The sequence below is a fragment of the Carassius gibelio genome, chromosome B20, assembly GCF_023724105.1.
Source record: "Carassius gibelio isolate Cgi1373 ecotype wild population from Czech Republic chromosome B20, carGib1.2-hapl.c, whole genome shotgun sequence".
Taxonomy (NCBI): domain Eukaryota; kingdom Metazoa; phylum Chordata; class Actinopteri; order Cypriniformes; family Cyprinidae; genus Carassius; species Carassius gibelio.
This window is the reverse complement of record NC_068415.1, coordinates 26649549-26668327: the sequence shown is the minus strand read 5'-3', so window position 1 is coordinate 26668327 and position 18779 is coordinate 26649549. Positions and strand designations below refer to the sequence as shown.

Here is an 18779-nt window from a genome sequence, read left to right as displayed (position 1 = left end):
ATACACAACATAATGATCTTTACAAAAAAACGCAAAAAGACAAGCGCGATACACACCAATGGTGGAGTACATGGTACTGTTGTTGCTGCTCAAGAGTTTGCTAACACTTCTTCAGCAAAATGTGGATTTACTTGACAAATATTACAACCAACAGCAGAGATACATCATATACATCATATAATCATCACTTCCCTACAGGTACGGTTTACTAACAATATGACAGCACCAACTACTGGCCTGGTATATGTAATTACAGCGTTTTGGGCTGTTTTTGTGGATATGTGTAAACGCTAATTGTTTTGAAATAGCCGATGTGTGAACTTTTCCGTTTTTACTACATTGTCGTTCTGTAAATGTATCCTAATTTATAGTACTTTTGCATTAATTTTATAAGCTCAGTGTAACCTTGACCCCATGTAAAACACAGATTCACTGAAACTTCCTGTGACATTGTTCTCTCGATGATTAGAAGTCAACACAAGATGCTATTCGCAAACTATGTTACTTCAATAATGTGACAAAAAAGAGCATATTTAATGACAAAACAGTGTAAGGTAGGACTTGAATTTGTCTGGGGTGGAACTGATGCCTAAATTGTTATTTGGCATTTAGTCAACATTATTCAGAAATGGAGATCGGTTTCATCAGATTTCATCCATTCTTCAGCCTCCTAATAAACAAGGTAATTGTAACGGAGCCAACAGGACAGGAAACGTGTGGATCCAAATGCAAAGCTTTATTAGACCACATGGTAAGACAGGCTAAGATCAGACACCGGCAAACAGGAACAGAGGATACAAGACGAACAGTGATGCATAGGCGGGCGTGGATCTGCGATCTGCGAACAATGTCCAATAGGGTAGTCCAATGGGGTCATCCGTATACAGGCGATGATCAGGCAAGGGGCAGACAATCTCCAACAGGGGCAAGACTAGAGAGGTAAAACTAAGGCAGGCACGGGATGAAACTAGAATGATTAAACTTAAGCTAAGACAACAAATAACTAGAATAGTAGAACTAAGATTAGGAACTAAGAACTAAGGCACGGAATGAAACTCAGACAGGGAAACTGCTCTGCGAAGTAGCTTATGCTCTCAAGCGCTAATAACACTCAACCAAGATGAGTAAGAGAGTAAGCCTTTTGTAGAGCGTGTGAATTGACCTCAGATGACATGTAATCAGTGAGATGCATTGTGGGAAGTGCAGTCCAGGGTGATCTGTGACAGCCTGTGTGTTGCAAGAGTCAATGTAAACCACAGGCAAATTTCTGTAGCGATCGAACAGAAGACTAAAAACCAGGTTTGTTACAGTAATGAAAGAATTCAAACCTCACTGAATAAATGTCTGATGTGAACTGCACTCTATTAGTCTGTACATGTGTGTTTCAGATACTGTACCGCCTGATGGCTGCCGGATGAGCAGGCACATAAGCATATGAGTGTAAGAACAGCTCAGGTGCTAAAGTAACCTGCTACACATCAAAGATAGAAGGATCAAATACGACTTCGTTTAGCTTGATTATCAGGGGGTGGAGAGAGAGAGAGAGAGAGAGAGAGAGAATGTGTGTGTGCATCAGTGCATTTCTACAACCTTAATATGACTCCTTGACCTTTTCCTGAAAATGTCATTAACAGCTAAAAGAGATGTGTTATGGATTGGTGTGTAAAAGGGTTATTATAAACTCTGTCACTTCTCTATTGTTTCTCTGTGTGTGTTTTAGAGTAGACAGTTTCATTCATTATAATGGGAGCAATTTAGTTTTGACACATTATAAACATTCCACTTTGCAAGGTCCAAATTTTTTTCCCATTATTTTTAGAAGAAAAAAATACATTTTTAGCACTGACAATGGAATTATTTGGCTTCTTTTTTTCATTTATATTCACATGAAGAGTGCAGGCAATTATGTTATTTGCCATATCTACAATGAGATAAGCTGTTTTCCTTGTGTAAAACTGTACCAGTCACAAAGACATTAAGATTAACACAACAGTCGAGGTTTACAAGCGCTCCTGACAAATTACATTCCTTACAAAATAAATGGCTTTGCAGCAGAAGCCCATAAGAAACTTTTTATAAAACAATATAACAAGTTGTTGGCAAATACAGCTGATGAAAGTTACAGAAGCTAAAATAAAGTTTTTACGACCAAGGGGATAAAGCAGAAGGATTGTTTGCACCTGGCAAATTAAACTGCCGCCTTTCTGAGAACTGCAAGAAAAAAAGTGTTCCTCCTACCTCTTTGAGAAGCCCTAATATTGCCAAAACCATAAAGTGTCAACAATTATTCACTCTAGACTATTCTCTCTGATGGCCTTTTTTAATGTTTCCGTCCAACTAGTTTGATGCACATTTTGAAAGTGTGCAAGAAATCTTGAATGGAAAAGCCTGAAATGGGAATCAACTGCACTTGACAGAGGTAGGTAATGTAGAGTTTCCATTAGTTGAAATGTGCATTAAAATTATGCTGCTTTAAATTGTATTCACACTCACAATGACGCGTTTTTACCATTTGGCTGCCAATATGCTCATCAGTCAATTTATGTGTGAAAGCTTGATGTGACTGGATCAATGAAAGGCTTAAACATAAATATTGTGCTAGTTAGACAGAAACATATCATCACACTTCACCCACAGCTCGCCATTAAAGTGTGTCCTCACAATCTGCCACAGCTGCACACCCAGGTAAATGGAGGCTGGTGATGTATGGAAATAGCCATTTGTGCCATCATTATGTCAGCTAATGCAGCTTTTATGCAACATCTTCATCCTGACAGCATCCAATACCAATGTACTAATGTATAACTGCTCAAATAGAGTAAATACCCCTTCCCCGCACCCCCCCACCCAAAAAAAAAAAACAAAACAATAAAAAACAAAAGGAGGTCCTTCAGCAGCTCCATCATAACATGGTCGGCTTCCTCGAGGTAATGCACAAAGTCAACTAAATTTAAAGTTTTAAGGCTCCCGTATACTCTTTTTTGTTTTTTTGTTTAGGGGTAAAACGAAGTTTGAAATAAGTGAAAAGTGGTTTACTGTTATTGAACATCCTGACATCAACCATTATGATGAAAGTGACGTTTAAATGAATATATAAATATGTGCTGCGCACTTTCCTCTCAGTAACAAAATAAAAACAACAAAAATTTTGAAAAAATTATTTTCTTTTCTTAAAAAAAGCATTGGTTCATAGCAACATGGGTATGCTTGCATGAGTTCAGCAAATTAGTAGTCCCGTGAAGTCATGTCAAATGTGTTTACATGGCACTTTATTCAAATATATTGCTTAAAAACAGAATTAAACATAAAAAAATAATGTCAGCATCTCATTTAATCAAAAGCACAACCTAATTTGCTACTATAAAGCGGCTCTCCACTGCGTTCATATTTTTTCCTGCTTGACATTTAGATTAAAGACCCATCTCTTTAACCTGGCTTACACATAACATACTAACACATTTTTTATATGTAAATGTGTTAAAGGATTTTTAGGCTGCATTAATTAGGTAAACAGGAACCGGAAACACTTCCCATAACACCCGATGTACTTGCTACATCATTAGAAGAATGGCATCTACGCTAATATTAGTCTGTTTCTCTCTTATTCCGAGGTCATCGTAGCCACCAGATCCAGTCTGTATCCAGATCAGAGGGTTACTGCAGTCACCCGGATCCAGTACGTATCCAGACCAGATGGTGGATCAGCACCTAGAAAGGACCCCTACATCCCTGAAAGACAGCGGAGACCAGGACAACTAGAGTCCCAGATACAGATCCCCAGTCAAGGCTTTGTCTCGTAGATCGCAACCGGAACAAGACCACAGAAAACAGCCGGGACAAACTCTTCCAGAAAGTACGCTTTGGGAAGCCATTCCGAACTCCCAAAACAAACACAAAACAAACTTTGTTTTGGCCAGATTTTGTTTAACATGAAACCACATCAGTTCGTTCTTCAATTTTGCTTGAAGTATATTGGGGCCTCTAGCTGTCTTTACTTGCATCTACAAATCATTTTCCTGATTACAATATTATTATAAATTGCTTTTAAAATTCTTATTAATAATTCTAAATGTAAGCGAAAATGAGTTATTTTAACAAAGTCATACTCTATGTATGAGACAGAAATCATTGTTTTTGCTAGAATTCTCATTTGCATCCTTATTTTCTGAAAGTACAGTATCAATCTATTTTGAAACTCACCGTGTTTCTATTTCTGTAATAACGGTTAAAAAATTGCCATAATCCATAGCTCTCGAAGAACTTTACCGAATCTTTACAGAGAGAGAAGCAACATGCATGGACTGCAAAGGGCTTGAATGAAGCATGTTTGGCTCTAGACAAAAATATTAGAGGATTTACCGTCGAAAGATCATTAACATTAATGTGCACAGCTCTGTAGAAATGGTAAAGTGGTGCTACCATTGTCATTATGTCTCACAACCCAGTTGCAGAACAGAGAAAACTGTGTACAGATTCAGGCCAGAAGACTCGCTGCTCGAATACTTTACATAACAGCGAATGATCAGATGGACTGGATATTGTTCAGCCTCAAAGAGGGATGTCTGACACGGCTCTGCTATCAGCGAATGCACACAAGGGCTTTAGAAAGGGTTGAATGGGCCTATCTTTTTGAAATGCTAAAGAGATTTGGATGCGGTGGAATGGCTTGTTCTATAAAAATCCTATATAGCTGCAAGGCTGATCAACAACATGGTGTCAAAGTCATTCAACATTTCCAGAGGCAGGGCTCTGTCCTCTGTATAATTGCCACCAAACCTTTTGTAGAGCATAAAATAGCCTTTGTGCTATTGATGTCTTACTCTATGTAAACTGGCTTGACACATTTAATCGTGCTTTACTAAGTCGTATTGACACATTTAGGAAAGCATTAGGCTGCAAGATTAATAAGCTGCATGATTCCTCAATACTCATACAGAATTATTATTCTGAAAATGAACCTTCTAATAATACACATGGACAGATGGTGGATTTTAACATCTTAAGATTGTAAAAATGTTGCTCACTGCACAACACGGAAAAATAAGCGCACAAAAACCTTCCTCTGTGGCTAGACATAGTAAGAATGTTGAAATCAAGATAAAATTGACATCACTGGAATCCACACAGTGCAAAAGTCTTAGTATTTCCACCAAAAAAGAGTAGTTTATTATAGATTTTACTCTAGTTATCAGTTTACATTTCCAAACATTTCTTTTGCCATTAATTGTGATAATCCAGTGAAATTTTGTGTCATACAGCAGCCAGTGCACCACACAGAGATGTGATCTGATCATCATCTGTCTGTCTGGAATTACATGAAGAAACAGAACAAACTAAAACACACTCAATCCAGAAGAACTGTGGCAAGCCCTCAGTTACCTCAGTTTTTTTTTATGGCTTGGCATTGATTGATTAAGGGGCCGTTCACATATCGCGTCTCTTGCACGCTCATTTTCGTTATTTCCTATGTAGGTGCGCGGTATGCACGCTCATAATGGAAGCCAAGCTGAAGGAACAGCTGATCATAGCTGTATATGGATTGCCATTTTGAAATAAATTTAGTAGCAGAGCTACTGCAAACGATTTTTAGAGCAGCAAATACATTTATCCTTTGCTGAAATTTCTGAGTCTTCATGGAGAGAGCGTGTCATGGTTGACAGACGCCTCAGGGGCGCAACTGCACGAGTGCTTTGGTAAGAAGGAGAAAGCATCGCGACCGAGCGGCAACCTCTCGCTCTCTCTCGTGAGGTCAATAAGGAAGTGACTAAAACTGCAATTCATCGACTGGCCGCTTGAGGCTGGCTGCAAAAGGGAGTCAGTCCCATAGACTCCCCATGTTAAAATGCCCAACTTTACAGCAGAAAAAAACATGTTTACAGCCTGGTTCAAAAAAAGATTTTGGTCTATATTGCTAATTTTGTCCTTCATGACAACTGTGAGGGGGGGGGGATTTTTTTTATAACTCATCCGTTTAAATTATATTAAGCCTTAAAGTTCTGCATAATTAAGGGCGTGGCCACTTGAATGAGAGGTGGATTGCCGCTGCTGACAATGCCGTCGTGCTAGGTGGGCGTGGCTTCAGCAGTCAGCTCCCGCCTTTTTGCCCATTTTCAATTATCCGGGAGAGTCGCGCGGTGACGCAATGCCAAGATGGCGACAGCCCGCTCTGCACACTTTAGGCTTCAAAACCGCTATTGAGGAGTCTATGGGTGACGTCACGGACACTACGTCCATATTTTTTTTACAGTCTATGGTCGCGACTAGCATTTTTCATGTGTTTTTAGGCACGATATGTTAACGGCCCCTAAGGCTGGCAATTATTTTATCGTGCGTCAATGCAGTTTTTTATTATTATGAAAGTCCGTTGCTCACTGGCTCTGAATACACATACAGACAAACCATGAATCACAAGAGAGCGGAAGAATTGGGCTACTTTAACACTGTTGGCATGGGTTGTTTTTCATGTCTGCGGGTTGAAGCGACTTCATTAACATGATATTTATTCGCTGGAATACAAATTTTAGCAGGAGAGCCCCGCCAAATTTTTTTTTATTTTACTCCCCATAATGTGATTTTTAACTGAAGACCCCCTCGAAACGTGATTGGGCTAGTTTTGGACTAGTTTTGAGTAGCGATTGGGTGGGTTTTCTTGTGAAACCTGGCAACTCTGACATGAAGGCAGCAGAGAAGCGTTCTTGCTCAGCACAGTGGAGTGCATCTTTGTTAACATTGTGGTTTACTGAGTCGTTTGGGACGTGGTAACACATCCCTCTCACAATAAATAGCTTTACAGACCTATCACCAAATTGCCGCTCAGAAATGTTCACGCAATCATGCTAGGTATCAGAAGTTCTGCGCTCTGCTAACTACACGCGTACCATGCTCTGGCCCACCTCTTCAATTGTGTCAGGTCTGGTTAAATGAACCACGTCCTTAGCACAGCACATAGCAAATCACACTAGCTAAACAAACCGGGCTTTGGGGGTCAAACGCGCTCAGGCACGGTTAAAATTGCGTAGTGTGAGTAAACCCTCACTCTCCCACATCTCGCATAAATGTATAAAATAATTAAATAAATTTTTTTGCATCATTTCCCAGCACTTGTATCTGGTCGGTATTTAAAAGAAAATTTTGAATTTTACGCAAAATCCAATATTCACAGAGTTATTGTCATCATGTTTTCTCCTTTTCTTTCCAAACAGTGACAAACGCCAGTCTCTCTTCTTTGCAGAATGCAATATATCCGCTCAACCAATCACAGTGCACAATTCCACACACTCTATACAGTAATGGCGGCGCTTTGAATACATCCGGCATCCTAGTTTTCCTCATCTACTTTGTAATTTGTAATCAACAACAAAAGGGCTGCACGATAAATCGCATGTTGTCGATTGTCATTCGCATCTCGTCAGTAAATCTCCATCACGTGCTTTCAGATGGAGCAGCATTGAATACACAGAGCTGTAGATCACTGACAAGCTAAACAATATTGCATTCATTAGATGAATAACATTCGATTATGAACATGATATAGCGTAGCTTGTCAGTGTTAGTGTTTGTAATAATGCCATTCATGTTTTTGTCAATATAGCATGTAAATGTATCATGACAAAGATGAATGCACTTTCAGAAATTGAATTTATTTTTGTAATTTTTTATTGTTGTAATTATATAACATTTTATAATAAAACTTTGAAAATCTAAATAAGAATTTTGTATGTTATTATAACCTAAAAATGTAATGTGAAAGTTTGAAACAGAAAATAGTGGTTTTCATCTTGCCACTTTCTTGGTAAAGAAAACACATTTTTACTCAAATTAAACACTTCATATATAAAACATTTAAGTAATTAAAGACAACCCACGAAGCACACTTGTCAAGTGAGTATAAGAACAACACACTTGAAATTTTCCACTCAAAAATGCTCCATTCATTCTGTTTGGAACAGGTAATCTGTAATGACAGGTTTCATTGTCGTACATTACACTGGTTTCAGGGTCGCAGGAATCCTCTTTCAAAATGAGAGACTGGAGGATATGTGGAAATGAGGATAGCAGAGCATGTGAGGGACGCTCATATGCCCAAACCAAACACAAGACTGGAATTATTAAATATACCTGGCTAATGTGCACCAGCAGTGTTTCACTATCACAACATTCTGGAGATCTGTGCGTGATGCACGAAGCTCAGAGGTTCTGAGTCACTGTACAGAAAATGTCTCATTGCATTACAGTGAAAAATAAAGTCAATATCAGGGCAGCTATGAGAGACGCTGATAGAAAGCACAAACATCATGTCAGCAGAGAACTCACATTATGCCGTTTAAATAGAGGGCTACTGAGGACACTTACTTTAATACATTTTTAAACATATTGATGTGACTGATTGGTTGTCCTGCAGGAACGTGGTGTGTGTGACCTTTACCTTGCATTTGCAGAAAGATTGAACGATATTGGAAAAATGGAAATGTGGGAGTAACCTGATGGGTATTTTTATGATTTCTGCAGCTTTTATGATGCAATTGTAAGCGCCTCTCTCTTCGGTTTTGTTTCTAATCAGTCAATGGCACATTGAAGCCCAGCTTGTGTTTTCAATCCGGCACACCAGCGGGGGACCTCTTGTGTGTTTATCCTCCTGGGACCATATATGCCACATATTTACAGCCGCATGCCTGGTGCATTCTGAGCTTTTAGAGAAAACACATTTTTAAAAGATGCACAGTCCATTTTATCTGGGGTTCTGCAGGTTTTATGAGATAAATTTAAGACCTTTTTAAGACCAAGTAAAGAAAATCAATTTGGTCTCTAAATGTATGTTTTTTAAGTCTCGTATTTTCCAGTGCAAATGTCTGAAGATTCTTAAATTGAGGTACTACTCGAGAAGCAAAATTATACGGTCTTAATAGACTTCAGTGGTCTTAGCTAAGCGAGTGATGGAAACTCACACTATTTGTAAAATCTTGATTTAAGGTTCTTTAATATAATACGTATTGGAAAAGAAGACAAAATTACTAAAAAAGTTTTTGTGTTTGTTTTTGCAGTGCATGCAACATTTAATGCCATGGCTCTATAAATGTAAGACTTTCTGCAATGTGATTTAACAAATTGTTAGGGCTAAGTTTGAAAGTGTATGATAATATGCATTTTTCTTACTGTCATATTGCTTGTAGATAAAGGTCTCAGTCTCAAAATTCAGTGACTGTTTAAAAGTTTCTTTTTTATTATTATTTATTTACACTGTTGGGAACGTTACTTTAAAAAAAGTAATTAGTTATAGTTACTCACTACTTGTTCCAAAAAGTAACTGAGTTAGTAATTGAATTACTTTATAATAAAAGTAACTCGTTACCAGGGAAAGTAACTATTTGCGTTACTGTTAGAAAAAAAAAGTTGCTATATGTCAAAAATTTTGTATTTTTTTTAGCAGTTTTCACAAGTCAGTTGAAATGAGTAGAACAGACAGATGTTCGTTCATAACTTTCAATATTTATTGCACATAAAAGACAGCAAGAGTTTTATCCTGCACTTCAAGTATTATCTTTGTAAGAAAAGTGTTTTTGGCCACTAACTTTGTAGATGCATGTGTCGTTGTGAAATGCTTCATTAAATTAGAGTTGTTTACAACGGATGTCGACAAAGTCTTCGCTCCTGGACAATGTACACAATACATGCACGTTCATGCCTTTGACCACAATGAATTTGTAGTAGTACTTATATCTCCACCTTGAAAATGCCAACTTTTCATCGGATTGCTCCTGACTCGCCATCTCGCCATCTCTGCTGCTGCTGCGAATCTCTGTTTAGTTGTTGCGTGTGTGTGTGGCGCCGCTGGCACGTGTGCTGGCATGTGTGTAAAAACACTGGCTCTGATTGGCTACCATAAAAACATGACTCTGCCTTAGCCAATCATAATTGCTTATCTCGTCATTAACCCACCTCCTCACTAGCTGTGTGAGCCAGGGGTGTGTTCGGTTTATTCAATCAATGCATAGTAATGCACCACATTTAACGTTCAGTAATGTTAACGGCGTTATAATGACGGGAAAAGTAATTAATTAGATTACTCCGTTACTGAAAAAATAACGTCGTTACCTAACGTCGTTATTTTAAACGGCGTTATTACAAACACTGTTTATTTAATATATATATATATATATATATATATATATATATATATATATATATATATATATATACAGTTTTGTTCAAAATAATAGCAGTACAATGTGACTAACCAGAATAATCAAGGTTTTTAGTATATTTTTTATTGCTACGTGGCAAACAAGTTACCAGTAGGTTCAGTAGATTCTCAGAAAACAAATGAGACCCAGCATTCATGATATGCACGCTCTTAAGGCTGTGCAATTGGGCAATTAGTTGAAAGGGGTGTGTTCAAAAAAATAGCAGTGTCTACCTTTGACTGTACAAACTCAAAACTATTTTGTACAAACATTTTTCCTGTGAATCACTAAACTAATATTTAGTTGTATGACCACAGTTTTTTAAAACTGCTTGACATCTGTGTGGCATGGAGTCAACCAACTTGTGGCACCTCTCAGCTGTTATTCCACTCCATGATTCTTTAACAACATTCCACAATTCATTCACATTTCTTGGTTTTGCTTCAGAAACAGCATTTTTGATATCACCCCACAAGTTCTCAATTGGATTAAGGTCTGGAGATTGGGCTGGCCACTCCATAACATTAATTTTGTTGGTTTGGAACCAAGACTTTGGCCGTTTACTAGTGTGTTTTGGGTCATTGTCTTGTTGAAACAACCATTTCAAGGGCATGTCCTCTTCAGCATAGGGCAACATGACCTCTTCAAGTATTTTAACATATGCAAACTGATCCATGATCCCTGGTATGCGATAAATAGGCCCAACACCATAGTAGGAGAAACATGCCCATATCATGATGCTTGCACCTCCATGCTTCACTGTCTTCACTGTGTACTGTGGCTTGAATTCAGAGTTTGGGGGTCGTCTCACAAACTGCCTGTGGCCCTTGGACCCAAAAATAACAATTTTACTCTCATCAGTCCACAAAATGTTCCTCCATTTCTCTTTAGGCCAGTTGATGTGTTCTTTGGCAAATTGTAACCTCTTCTGCACATGCCTTTTTTTTAACAGAGGGACTTTGCGGGGGATTCTTGAAAATAGATTAGCTATACACAGACGTCTTCTAACTTTCACAGTACTTACAGGTAACTCCAGACTGTCTTTGATCATCCTGGAGGTGATCATTGGCTGAGCCTTTGCCATTCTGGTTATTCTTCTATCCATTTTGATGGTTGTCTTCCGTTTTCTTCCACGTCTCTCTGGTTTTGCTCTCCATTTTAAGGCATTGGAGATCATTTTAGCTGAACAGCCTATCATTTTTTGCACCTCTTTATAGGTTTTCCCCTCTCTAATCAACTTTTTAATCAAAGTACGCTGTTCTTCTGAACAATGTCTTGAACGACCCATTTTCCTCAGCTTTCAAATGCATGTTCAACAAGTGTTGGCTTCATCCTTAAATAGGGGCCACCTGATTCACACCTGTTTCTTCACAAAATTGATGACCTCAGTGATTGAATGCCACACTGCTATTTTTTTGAACACACCCCTTTCAACTAATTCAACTAATTGCCCAATTGCACAGCCTTAAGAGCGTGCATATCATGAATGCTGGGTCTCATTTGTTTTCTGAGAATCTACTGAACCTACTGGTAACTTGTTTGCCACGTAGCAATAAAAAATATACGAAAAACCTTGATTATTCTGGTTAGTCACATTGTACTGCTATTATTTTGAACAATACTGTATATATATATATATATATAAATATATAAAAATAAAAAACGGAAAAGAAAATGCAAATCACTGCTTACTCAGATGTGAATGACCTAGCGTGTATAAATGACTTACTATCATTTTTATTTATGGGACAAATAAGAAATTTGGTGCAGTTATTGATATTTCTATGATGTAAATATGTAATGTAACAGACTACTTACATAAAACACATAAATATCAGTTCTCGCTATATCTCCCAATATTATATCTCAGTAAGATGATATTTTAAATGTATAGTTTGATGATCAGAGCTGTAGGTTTAATTATGAAGGCAATGCAACACAATGATTGAGAGATCACATAAACCTTGCTCAAAAGTCTGACGATCAAATACTCAACATTTTTGATCATGTTGATAATTTAGTGACCTTAGAAATTTCATCAGTATCGAAAATAATACAATACAGTGATAATTATAATGTTATGATATAATAATAAAATGATTTTTCTGCTTTATACCTTATTATGAATTTTTTACATGTTTTGTAGCTTAGCAGCAATATTTGTGCATAATTCATGTTGACTTCATACAAAACAAAGAGTGTGCTATTGGATGAGAACTGTGTCTAGATTTGAGGCTCATAATGACTCAATAACAATTTAGTTTGCAGCTTGAGAGAATTTGTGTGTGTGCACACCATATAATACCACATTAACCATGGATTATTACTGCCATTAACTGAAATGCTTATGAGCAAGCCTGAAAGAACCTAAAACAAACCCTCTTATTTACTCTTCAGCTCACTGCAGGTCATACAGTCATAGTGTATTTCTCTTCTATCGGTTTGTGTTTGTGTCAGACTCACCCCTATAGGCTGGAAGATAAGACCGTCAACTTCATGGCTGACCTGCGAGGTGAAACTGCCCTCCAGGAGCTGTGAACAAAACAAAAGACACTGAGAACATATCATGTGTATATACTGTAGCACAAAGAACAAGAAAGAGCAAAACTTGCCCGTGTTAAACTTTGAAAGAACAATGCCTTCCAAACAAAGTTTCCAAAGCAGATTTCCCAAACACTCTCTTCATCAACCTATAGTATGTTTGGAAAAAAGGTAGCACACGGAGCCAGAAGTTGACATGTCAGACTGCTTCCACAAACACAGAGACGTTTGGAAAGAGCCACTGAGCCACAGTGTTGAGTATTTTAGAGGAACCCAACATATGAACAGTACATTGCTTGCATATTAAACAGGGACTTGTGAAAAAATATCATTTAAAAAAAGTACAGTTGAAGACAAAATGATTAGTTATATAGTTTATTTAGGAAGCTTGGAATACAAATAGAAACAAAATTATAACCAAGAACAAAAAAAGTCAACAGGTCAAAATGATTAGCCCTCTGATGTTAGTAGTCAGTGGTGTATCACTTTTGCTTGATAACAGCCTCTCAACAAGTTTCAGGCATGTTTTCTGAGGAGTCCTCCATAGCATATCTCTCAGGCTCCTCCAGATTTGTTGGTCTCCTGACATGGACTCTGGTCTTCAGTGTGACCCACACATTTTCTGTTGGATTCACGTCTGAGCTTTGTGCAGGCCAGTCCAGGACGTTCACTTTGCTCATTTGGAGGTAGTTCTACACCAGAAATGAGGAATGCTTTGCGTCACTATCATGCTGGAAGACAAATGTTGACCCAAAGCATCTTTTGTTGCAGATTGCCTGAGGTTGTCTTCCAAAATCTTCCCATAGTCTTCCCTTTTCAGAGTTCTTCTCCTAATTTGCAGCTATAGTGGCCAAAATTATACGTTTTTTCACCAGCTAAATTTTTTTTTTTTAATAATGTAAATGTAATTTAAGAATTTTCATTAATGAGTCTCTTAAAACAGGTATAAACGCATGCTTTTTACCTCATTTCTAAATGATTCATAAACGACTCAAAGAACCAGTTTCTCTAAACCTCTCCTTTCCCATGAGCCCTCACTGCTGTGATTGGTCAGACGGCACCATCCTTTGTGATTTGGTTCAGAGCCGTAGAGACCGATCAAACTAATTTACTCTCACAGCGTAGGACACAGTGTCTTCTGCACATGATGAATCTGATGAATCTCCACACAGAAATTTTACTGTGTTTGTGGGCAGGCAAGTTGGAGACGTAGAATGTGTGCAGACATTATGCAAATGTGTTACTTTCATGACCTAGAGCCGTAACAGAATAAGATTTTAATTCCTGACGACACGTTTCGGTGATCGTGAGCAGACTAAATTTTTTTTTATAGACAATAAATTTAAGTATCTTGCGCTGTCAGTTTCACAACTTTGCAGATAGTTTATGTTCAGCTACATGACACACTGCATGAAAGGTAATATTTGAAAAGGCACAATTGGAGTATGTTAAAGGGACAATAAGTAACTTTTTAGGTATTTTATTATCTAAAATCAATATTTTTATTCATAAATATGCCCTCAATGGTGTACAAATACCTATGCCAATGTTTAAACTAATCCTCGTAAATGAAGAATTTATTATCTTTATATACATGGGACGGGTAGGTCGACGGAGGCTTCCATGTAGTTCCGCCATCTTGCAAAACTATGATAGCAGAGAGGGACAAAAAGTACTAAGCCAACGCGTTTCCACAACGCGTTTTCGGTCAGAGCCAGAAACGCAGGTGCAGAGCAGTGAGAGGCGCTTGAAACTGCACCGGCAAGTTTAAAAGTCTGGATTGCATTCTTATTATGGACCATACATATGCCACGCCACAGGAGAAGAAAACATCGTCGCCAAAACAGTCAAAAATAGAACGTAAAAGGAAACGTGACCGTAGATTACAGAAAACAAGAGTTAATGTCGGGGAAGCTTTTTCTAGGTGGAAAGAGCTAATGCTGGATAAAGATTTCAAAAGAGACGCTGAAGTGGCCAGTTTTCTTCTCGACAGGTAAGTCAGTGTTACAATCTATATTACAATATTTTTTTTATATCAAACAATGCACATTATTCAGAAAATATAACGAATAAAGAAGACATAACTACTAATTACAATATTTCATGTTTTCCACAGTCAGTAATTCATACTGTAACATTCGTTTGTTTATGGTCATGTTGCAGTTTGTTTGAAATAACACACCTGTTCACCTGAAGGAAAACTCGACGAAGTGCTATTAGAAGACATCCCGTCAAAGCTTTTTGGTACATATCGCCTACCGTAGATGCAACGCGCATTTGAAAAAGCGAGGCGCTGGAGAGCAAAATTAGTTTGAATGCAAAATACAATTTCACCACTAGATGGGAGTAATTCCTACTTACTGTCCCTTTAAGTTATTTCTATCTTTTGCTGTAGTGTGTAAGTAGGAAATATCAGTTTACTGACTTAAAACCAATTTTAGCTGGTGAAAATACTAGCGTTCTAATAATTTTGTCCACCAGTACATGTTTAGGTCCTGGTTAGGAATAATGTACCGTATTTTTCTGGACTATAAGTGGCACTTTTTTTTCATAGTTTGGCTGGTCCTGAGACTTATAGTCAGGTGGGACTTATTTATCAAAATTAATTTGACATGAACCAAGAGAAAACATTACCGTCTCCAGCCGCGAGAGGGCGCTCTATGCTGCTCAGTTCTCCTGTAGTTTACACTGAAGACATAGAGCGCCCTCTAGCGGCTGTAGACGGTAATGTGAACTCTTGGTTCTGAATAAATGCGACTTATAGTCCAGTGCGACCTATATATGTTTTTTTCCTCACCATGACGTATTTTTGGACTGATGCGACTTATACTCAGGTGCAACTTATAGTCCGAAAAATACGGTATGCAGAATACGATGCAGAATAAGGCATTAATATGTGCTTTATATTTACTAATACACAGCCAATACTACTTAATAGTACATAGCTGAGTAGAGACAAAAAAAAATGGTTTTAGAGGTGAAGCATGCAATTAAATATTTACTTAAAGATACAAAGACTTTTTAATCATTTAAATAATGTGCGCTGATGAATCAACAATAACTCTATAAGAAAGTAAACAAGGTCAGTTTTGATTTCACTTTGACTTTGCGGAACATCCTTGAGAAATAGCCACCAATGACATGTGTAAACAACACATTATTCAAATGAAGTGTACAGAAATCAAAAATGCATATCTCAAACAACAGAGTTTGAGTGAGAGTCGATGGAGCAATTCATTAATTCCTTTCTAATGTTTCAAGACCTTGAGCCTGTTTGCTTTTAGAAGGGATCTCCATCAATGTTCGCCACACGACGCCCAGATAACACGCTGAACTGAACACAGCTCAACAGAAAGACTCTTGACTTCTTTCATTAGTGATAATCTGTCCTCGGCTGAACGTGGCACTCTCCGACCTTACCCACGATCCACAGGGACTGTGTATTATATTAGGGCAGCACACAGGGTTACAGCGGCGGTCTTAGCAGAGATTTCCTTCCCATTTAATCTCTCAGAAACACGTCTGCGCTGCTGCTGAAAGAGCCACGGACGGTGTATTAAAATTCTAGTCAGTCAGGCAGTCTGCTGCAAACAGCATCTTTCATGCCTTACACAGCTCTGAGGAGCAGAGCCTCGACCTGCAGGATTCACACAGAAGTGGCTAGTTAAAGGCTCCTTTCCATATCCAACCCCTTTAATGAGGACATTACGGCTTAATGAGATCATTAACTCCCGTTAAACTCTTTCAAAGTCGCGTTTGAGATGAAACACTTGTGGTGCAAACCTGTGGGAAGAGTCTGAAGCGCTGAGGAACAGGTTGTTCATGTCGAAACCACTGACGTCCTTCTTTTGTTCTCTTTCATTTTGCTTCTTATCCCTCATTCTTTTTTTGTTCACTCACTCTTTTATTTTAGATTGTTCTTTTTATTGTTATCTCTTTCATTCACTTGTAGGTCCTGTATTCATTTTTTACTCATCCATTCTCTTCCTCATATCTTTTTCCTTTCCAATTTTTCTTTTTTTTTCCTATCATTTTCTTTCATTGTGTCATACTGTTTTGGTTATCATTGGTTCCTTTTTTCATTCATTCTTGAACCATTTTCAAGGTTTGTCATTCTCTTTTATTAGTTCCTCCTTTTTTCCTCCTTTTGCTCTCATTCTTTCTATTATTTCATCTTAAGTCTTTATTTTAGTCATTTGCAATCTTTCATTATTATGTCTTGCTCATTTATTTGCATTCTGTTCTTTCTCTTTTCTGAAATCTTTCTATTGTGCTATTTTCATGAGCTGCGTTCAAAACAAACACACCCTGCATCACAATTTGCATACTAACCATCCTCTGGAAACAGGGAACGAGACGAGTCAGAGATGAAGCAGACTGGGGTATGAGAGCGATGGGGCTTCGTCCGTTTTTAATTGTTTTGAAATGACACATAAGTTTTAATGGTTGAGAATAAAACTGCTTCATTCTAAAGTGGATAATGTCAGAACAAAGGAAGGAAGAACAGTATATTATCTGAATAACAATAATGTAAGAAGGATGAATGGAGAAGTATCAAAATGTTAATGCTGACAGGATGATTGACAGGCCAGTTTATGGTGACATGATGCATGTAATTATAACTCAGTGACTGGATATTTATGTCTAACTCACAGATGAGTTTTGTTGTAATAAATGGCATTTTAATGAAAGACATTGTTCGTGCTGCCTGGGCTTTAATGCAACAAACACAATGGCAGAAAAATGTCAACAAAAAAAGCCACGCATTTGTATTCATCAGACTCCTATATGATATAAATATATGATAAAGAAAACAAATCAGTTCACTAATGCACAAATAATAAGCAAACAAACACGCAATTTTGTATTTCTAACTGAATGCACAATAAACGAATAGCAGTTTGCATTTCTGTTCAAATTCTAATTTTAAATGAACTTTTTAAATCATGTTTTGTTAGTTTGCTTGAGTTTTATTTAATACTTTCAATCATGCAGTTCCTTCTTCATTTCTCTTTCACTTTTTTCTGTTCTTTTTCTTTTGTGTATTTTATTTAATTAGTACCTTTTTCATTATTTATTCATTTTTTTTATTTTGTTCTCTCTAAATGTAGAGCCATTTTCATCTGAACTTTGTTTATATTTGCCTCTCAAGTTTTTAAAACAGTGTGCATTTAATACGTGCGTCATATCTTTATAACACTGACCACAGCACATTCATTATCATTCACAAGCTGCCATTTCTGACCTAGATATCGGCGTAAATGAAACGTGCCCTGCATATCACTGGCCAGTTCATGGTTTGAGAGTCAGTCCTAATGCTGAGGAGGCCGCTGAAGGTTTTCAAGAGGGATGAAGACAAGAAGTGACACGGCTGCAGATGATAGCTGGTGATATCTGATGGGATCGTCAGAGACTGATTGAACTCCTAGACAATAGCACTGTAGTCTGCAGTTGAGATGTCATTCTCTACCGATTACTGATGGGAATCTCTCTCCACTCCTCTATTTTCCACTTCCTGTCTGCGCATCAGATGGCTGGAGACCTCAACAATGACACCCTCTCAGTTCTCAACAGCCTGTTATTATGACTTCATTCTCAAAGACTTCATGCTCAGATCAGACCCCAAACAAGACAAAGCCAAGTCACGCAGACACACACGCACGCACACACAAGCTTGGAGGTTCAGGGCACAGTGGAACCAGACTAGACTAGACTTATTCATGGTGAACAATGAACAGAGAATCAAATGTGGTTATAAAGCTGCTACTGAGGACATGGGGTGAACCTCTTCTTGCTGGAAATTTCTCAGAAACGATCAAGCATGTTAATTTCACAAAAAATGATCCCACTTATCGTTCACAGACATGGAGCGGAAGAGCGTTCTTGATATTGAACTGTAAGGGTCTTTGTATGAAAGCAGGAATATGTATTAAGCAATATCTTATTGTGGGGGCTCATACAGTATCTGGAACTTACAGGTCTGAACAGCGATGTCTAATTAAACCACAAAGAAATGGTCCTGACATTTTGCATGACATTTTTTCAATCTTACAAATA

General features: G+C 37.8%; 1 protein-coding gene across 1 annotated transcript in view; it reads right to left on the bottom strand.

Annotated features, from left to right (window-relative positions):
* LOC127984360 (mRNA-capping enzyme) overlaps positions 1-18779 on the bottom strand; it is a 106434-nt gene that overhangs the window by 40986 nt on the left and 46669 nt on the right. The window contains exon 12 of the mRNA XM_052587005.1: positions 12645-12713. Coding sequence (XP_052442965.1) covers positions 12645-12713 — 69 coding nt within the window. The remainder of the gene's footprint in view (positions 1-12644; positions 12714-18779) is intronic.